The 6,831-nt window shown below is 47.9% G+C and overlaps 1 protein-coding gene across 1 annotated transcript; it reads right to left on the bottom strand.

Annotated features, from left to right (window-relative positions):
• Positions 1-430: 430 nt before the first annotated feature.
• LOC124703306 (RNA polymerase II C-terminal domain phosphatase-like 3) lies at positions 431-5,450 on the bottom strand. Its single transcript, XM_047235530.1, has 11 exons — positions 4,846-5,450; positions 4,620-4,758; positions 4,498-4,553; positions 4,345-4,405; positions 2,862-4,259; positions 2,005-2,601; positions 1,777-1,923; positions 1,397-1,686; positions 1,201-1,312; positions 821-1,125; positions 431-708 (listed from the first exon to the last, which is right to left on the bottom strand). The coding sequence occupies exons 1-11, from the start codon at positions 5,433-5,435 to the stop codon at positions 648-650; spliced, it is 3,756 nt and encodes a 1,251-aa protein (XP_047091486.1). The 5' UTR covers positions 5,436-5,450; the 3' UTR covers positions 431-647.
• Positions 5,451-6,831: the final 1,381 nt, after the last annotated feature.

Below are 6,831 nucleotides of genomic sequence, written 5' to 3' on the forward strand. Positions count from 1 at the left end.
CTGGCTGGCAAAAAAGGTTGCCCAATGAACCTGTCAAATCCTACCCTGTCACATCTTAAATGTCTCGTTTCATTCCAACGGGTGCTGCTGCACATCCACTTTGATGGGTGACAGATACTAGCTCCGTTCCAAAATATCATAACGTTATCTAGATGCATCTAGACCCATTTTGATGTGAAGATACAACTGTCAGGAAAAATTGCGTATTTTCGAACGGAGGGAGTACATCATACCTGCCACAGCCCATTGCTGTGACCAGACAGCAGCACACAGGTCTGCAGGAGGCCAATGAAAACATACCCTTACCAGAAACACACTATCTTACCATGTTACAAGGGAGGGTGGTGAGTCTTAGCAGATCCTTTTGGTTTTAGCATTTTTTCTTCCATGGTCTATCCAAACCCCAAGCAAGTACTCACCACCCCTGTTTTAGTACCTGACCTCTCTTCATTCAGGTTTTGCATAAAGCGAATTTCAGTACCTAGTTTCAACTGTGTTGTTCTCTTAGAAGCCCAAGTTTCTTAGTATGGTCATGTTTTTGACTTGTATTATGTGTTTATCTTATCATGTTAGGTTTTTCATGACCAGGACCATGTCCCAGAAGAATTCCTGGACTCCGGATGGGGAACCTGTGCTCAGGGGATGTTTTATTTTACTGTAAAATCATGCTCATTGGCCCGCCGGTATAAAAGTGTTGAAGCTTCTACCCTGTTGATGGCAAACATGGTAGGAGTCTTGGTTAAATGATGCAGCCTTTACAGAGTTGGTATTATTTAATTAGAAATTGGATAGAAGTAAATTCAGTATTATTATTCCTCACCATCCTGGATGAACGACGAATCTGCCTGTTTGTATTGCCCAATTCACCTTGTCAGTCCCGAGCGAGTTGGCAACAACATGAGTCACCCGATCATCAATCTGGTTCGTGCACACTGCACCAAACTGTTCTGCACTCTGCCATAGAGGATGCATGTGGGGGTTAGCCTCTCCAACAGGGAAAATCCGGCTAAAGACAATACGGCAGCCAACGAGGATCCTCCGCTGCTCAGATGCTAGTATGCTCCGCACATCAGCATCATTGAGGTTGGGATGAGAGAAGAAGTTTTGGTGAATGCGTCCAATAACCTATTTCAAGGTGTGATAAGTCTGTCAGTATCAAGTTGTATTTCAAAGTTAAGATGAGGAAAAGATCCATCATACCGCCAGTGAAGAAGCGAGAGTGCCATCCTCTGGCCTTTCATCTCGATCAATTTCAAGAAGTGATGGTCCAGGAAGACCAAATTGCCGTCTGCTGCAGGGAAAATAGGTGTATCTACAGAAAACCATCCACAGAAGGGCTTAGTAAGATGCACTCTATTCCTTCACGCTCGGGCAAACGTTTGGCAGAGATACATACCTCTCTACAACAATCATGTTGTTTTTGTTGTGTGGCCAGACTCTCACAGAGTCATCGATGATCACTACTGCAGATTCCATCCCCAATACCCCGTCGAGATCTTTACTTTTCGGTACGCGGTCATCACCGTCAAATGTATCGCCATCACCACCTCTTGAGTTGCCATCACCACCTCTTGAGATGACTCTCCCAGCAAACAGGGCCCCAGTAGGGTCAAGAACCTTAGCCATCTCAGTGGCATACAGTTTGTTCCCCATTGTGTACAGATGTAACTCGTAAAGCTTACTCGCCTACAGCATAAAAGCATCAAATAGAACAACATTCAACACAAAGTAGCAAAGGCATCCATGAGCAGTTATGACAAATCTAAGACAGCAAACCTTCTCAAGAAAGTTCCATATTCCTGGTCTCAGTTTGGTCCACATTTGCATATGATGGAAACGGAACAGATGACGCTCTGGCCTCTCCCGGTCTTGTTCTTCTTTCTTCCGCAGAATCTCTTCATGAATAGGATCCACTTCTATAAACTGAATTGGAAGTGCACAATACTAAGTTAATGAACTCTTCAAATAGTGAAAGAGGTCAAGCCATAGGCTACAGTACAATACCTTAGCGGAATTGAGGAGAGTGTGATCCAAGTCAAGCACTAAACAAAGTTTCCTTGCTGAAAACATTTTGTGCTGTTCCATGATCCGTCTTGCCCTTTCCTTCTGAATGAGAGCCTTCTGCTGGTCATCATAACCATTAAGGAGATCATCAAGATCCCCCCATTGGTTAGCTGGTGGCGCAGCACCAAGTGTTGTACCAGGAGCAGCATTAGTTGCTCCATCAGCATCGGGATCATTCTGTCCAGCAGCTAGTGTTGGATCTGCCCTATTTACACTGACTGAAGTTTGCTGAGAAGTAACAAGTGATGAAGCAGCTAACTGTGAATTAGAGACAGGATCCACCGTACTTGTGCTCATGATGGATGGCCGAGCAATGTTGGACAACGAGACTGGTTGAGAAGGCAAAGCACTAGTCTGGAAATGCTCTGCCAGTTGTTCGCGGTTAATCAAAATGTCTTTGCTATCTGGCAGGACAATTTCATTGCTTTTGGCTTGCTCGGCGCTTGTTGTATCGTTCTTCTGCGTGCTGTTATTGTGGAGGACACGGCGAGGATCACGAGGTTTCATGCGTATTACTCCAGCGTCATTTTGTGAGCTCTACAGATACAGCAAAACTTATGATCAGCACAATCTTAAAATAAACCAAGGAATTAGCACTAATTGAAGATTAGTTCAAGTAACTATTGATACTGGATAATCTAAAAGTTCATATAACCTCAGCAAAAATTAGTTCAAGTAACCTACTAATACTACATAACCTATTCAAAATTAAGCATTGTGATTTCAAATAATGAAATCGAAGTCACTATATACTGGAATTTATCAAGAAAAGATAAGTGCAGTAGCAAGAGCTTTACCACAGGGGTTGTTTGCATGGGACCTTGTGGCCTATTAGAAGGAATTTGTGCAACTTCTGTCTTGAGAGCATTGCCAGGTGGTATAACCATGCCAGCAGTGACATTACTTACAATGCAACTAGAGATACCACCTGAAGCAGTTACCATCTGCTGAGTTTCTGAAGCTGACCTCTTTTGCTGTTCCATTTGAATCCAATTCATGAGCACTGTCGGGTTCACAGCAATGTCCTTAAGCACTGCAGGCAATGAAGTAAATGGAGCAGCACTGGTCTGTGGAACTGAATTAGGTTGAAAGGTGTGGAGGGTTCCAGTACTTATTCCTGCACTATTTGTGATACTACTTGCATTGCTAATAAGTTGACTATCCGTCCTCATATTAGGATTTCCTGTTCTCTTGGTTTCAAGAATTGTATTCTGATTTGATTGAACCCTGCCAATTGAATAGGAGCAAATGTTACTTCCATCTGTACCTGGTGGTACCTGCATGTCTCTGGAATTCTCGGTACCCCCTCTAGTTCTTTTCAATGCACTTTCATCCATCAAAGGTTGGCCAACTGCCTTGTGCTTGCGATTATTATTTGATACTACACCTCCCAAGGTAACATCTTTGGAAAGATTCGGTTCTGCAAAATTCACACGTCGATTTGAATCTGCAGTACCACTAGGATCACGGTTCAAAAACCTGAGCCTTGGATCTCTACTTTTAGCCAAAGACTTCAGAGCATGGTTAGGTCCTGAAATAGAATGCTCAATTTGTTTGGCATAACCTAGAGAACCAACTGCAAAACTGTCATTGGTACTGACTGCACTAGGTCGCGTATCAGGTATCAGGTTCACACTTGGCACAGCAGTCTTATTATTAGAAGCTGAAAAGCTTGAAATATCACCAAATATGTCACTATCTTTGTCTCCAGATTTATCCCCATCACCGGATGGGGTTGGGCTTGGAAGATCATCACTTGCAAAAGTAGACTTCTGGCTGTACTTCTGGCGGTATGAAGAAAAATCCTTCAGCGCATCATTCATGGATGCATACAGAACCTTTTTTGAAGACTCAACTCTTTCAGTCAAAGATCTTTCAGGTGCCATTGGAAATGCTCCAAATCCAATGGGTTTTGGCACAGGAAAAGGTGGTGCATTATCTCGGGTTGGTGAGGGCAAGCTATTTTCGTCGTAATCTGCATGAAGATCCAACAAGGGGCTAACCATTCTATTCTTTGCCGGCATCTCCATCGAAGGCAAGCTAGAGCCACTAAATGGATTTCCTACTGCTGATTCAAAAGGTGGTCTCTCTGATGGAACAACAACATTCGCTGTGTTAGTGCCAGAATTGACATTTGGACCATTGGCATTGCCTTTTCCATCCTCAAAAACTAACTGTCTCACACGACTATCGAGCTGTCAAAAGAAAAGAAACCCAGAAAGTCAGCTTTAGAGCACAACCTACTTACAATGAGGCACAAGAGCTACGAAAAATACAAACCTCATCTCGCTGGCCGGGTGTTAGCATGTCGGAATATCTGTTCTTTATGTGAAAAAACAACCTAGCAATTTCATAGGAGACCATTTAGGTTATAGAGGTAAAAATCAGTTTCATTCAGTAAATTATTATTAGCAAAAGATGAATTCAGTTTACTTCAAGAGCATGTTCTTGTTCTGGTCCCTCTTCGGCACCGCATATGAATTAGCCACCTACAACAATGAAAAAGATGTGAGCCTTACGGTTCAGAAAGGAGACAAGCCAAGAGTCAGTCTTACAGTGGTGATGGTGTCAATTCCAACAAACGCCTGGTGCACAAGTGCATCAAGCATAGGCATGGGGCTACCGCTCTCTGGGAACAGCGGCTTCAGGCCCTCAAAGCAAGCGCGCAGGCGTGCACACGAGCCCTCAAATGACCTACAACAGAACATGAATGACTTATATCTCTCAGCAACTGAATCAAACACCAAGCACATTATCTTTGCCATGAAACATCAGCCATACTTCTCAGCTTCCTCGGTAGAAACCATCTCAAGCTCCTCCAGTATACTCCCCACGCTCTGGTCAAAATCCACCTCCTCCTCATCCTCATCGACGGCCACAGCAGCAGTATTGCTACTCCCCTGCACAACCACCGTCTCCAACTTCTCCGGCAGATCAGAGTCCAAGTCGATGGTCTCTGGGTGCATACTCGGAGGGGAAGAGGAGCTCTGTACGGCCTCACCTTCCTCAATCTCGCCCTCTTCCTTCTCCTCGTCCGAGGTGTCCACGAGGTGCTCCACCTCGTCCTCGTCAGAAGCAGGCCGCGGAACGAGCGGCTTGTTCTGCACGGCCTGCGCCCACGCAAAGCTGTGGAACGCTGGCGCGTAACTCCGGGACATGGTATATCCCATCCAAACCCTAGATCTCGGGGCCGCCGCCGACGCGGCCGTTCCGGCGGAGGTGGCGCCGCCGGACGACTCCTTAAAGTCTGCGGCACTAATCTCTTCGAGCGACTCGGATGAATCGCCGTCGGACGTGTCCCCGCCGCCACCGGCGGTAACGAGGTCCCCACCTGGCGCGACCACCGCCGACCGCGGGCGCTCCCTCGTCATCAGCACGACCAGCCTCTCCTCGTCCTTAGGCGTGACCGTCAACGCGCATGTGCCGTCCCCGGCGAGCAGCTCCGGCGATGCGGGGTGGGGGGGGGGGGGGGCGACAAACCGCCTCCCAGCTCTCGTTTTATCCGGCGACCAGGAGCTCAATCCGCAGCTCCCGGCGGCGCCGAGCAACCCAGCAGCCACCGAAACACAGCAATCGATCAGAGCACCGTCAGATTCGCGAGGCCCCGCAACGGATTGCGCTGGATCGGAGGCGCGCACGAGGGTAGAAGAGAAGACAGCGCGACGCCAGATTTCAGGGTGGCCGGTGGAGCTCGTGAGGCTTGGGCAGAAACTTATACAGAACCGGAGTTTGAATCGGACCGTTTGTGTTTGATTTCAACGGGGTCGGATGCGGACACGTCGCGCCGGGCCTGTGGCCTCACAGGGGTGGGGTTAGTTAACGGACGTTAAAAACGGCGGCTTTGCTTCTGCCATGTTCATATGTTCATTCGCCACTCCCCTGCTGCTTTTGTTGGGTTTATAATCATGGAATCCAAGCGCTAGATACTACTGCATTCATGCTTCTCGTATTCCCTCCCTATCCTACATGTTTATGTGGGTAATACGTATTCCCAGTTGCTAAATGGTGCTCGGAGGCTCGTTGACACTTTTGAGCCTCCGTTTCATGTCTGTTCGATGTACAAGAAAGTTGTGCTTGATCACACCCGTCGATCCACCCGTTGTACATGCCCCACGTCCTGACAAAAACGTCGCTGATGCTCCCCACTGCACATGCCCTACACCCGCGTCTCGGCGTCGGCGAGAGCACTCTGTCGCGGCTCCAAACACCCTTGCGGGAGCACTCCCGGCGAGAGCCTCCACATTGCGCTCGCCCGCTCCGCGTGAGCCTCGGCTTCGCCTGCGACGACCTCCACGGCAGCGGAAACAATAGCATGAGGGCAATATTCGTTCCCGACTCACCGGCGGCGCGGCCTTCTCTGCCCCGAAGGCGACATATCGCGACGCAGCTTCCCGCAGTACCAGACTCCATGCAACAATGTCGACCCTCGGGCTCGTTACTTCTGCTCTCGGCGGAGGTGGTGCCCAATGTGCATGGCAGTCCCCGGCTCTGACACAGCTCTATCCGGCGAGTCCTCGGCGAAGTAGTGGTTGGCCGACGTGTAAGATGTTGAAATATTGAGCCCATATGAAGTGACCCAAATTAGATTTTAGATTTCCCTATAAATCTCAAAGCCCACGTAGTGGCAGCCTATGTGAGTTTGAGCCCAAGTTGGTGGCAGCTCACTAGGAGTGGCAAGAGGTGGGAAGTTTAGTCCCACATGGAAAGTTGGGAAGAAGTTAGACCACCTTATAAGGTGGATTGTTCCACCACTAGTAAGTGAGCGAG

This window comes from Lolium rigidum, chromosome 3 (assembly GCF_022539505.1).
Source record: "Lolium rigidum isolate FL_2022 chromosome 3, APGP_CSIRO_Lrig_0.1, whole genome shotgun sequence".
NCBI lineage: Eukaryota > Viridiplantae > Streptophyta > Magnoliopsida > Poales > Poaceae > Lolium > Lolium rigidum.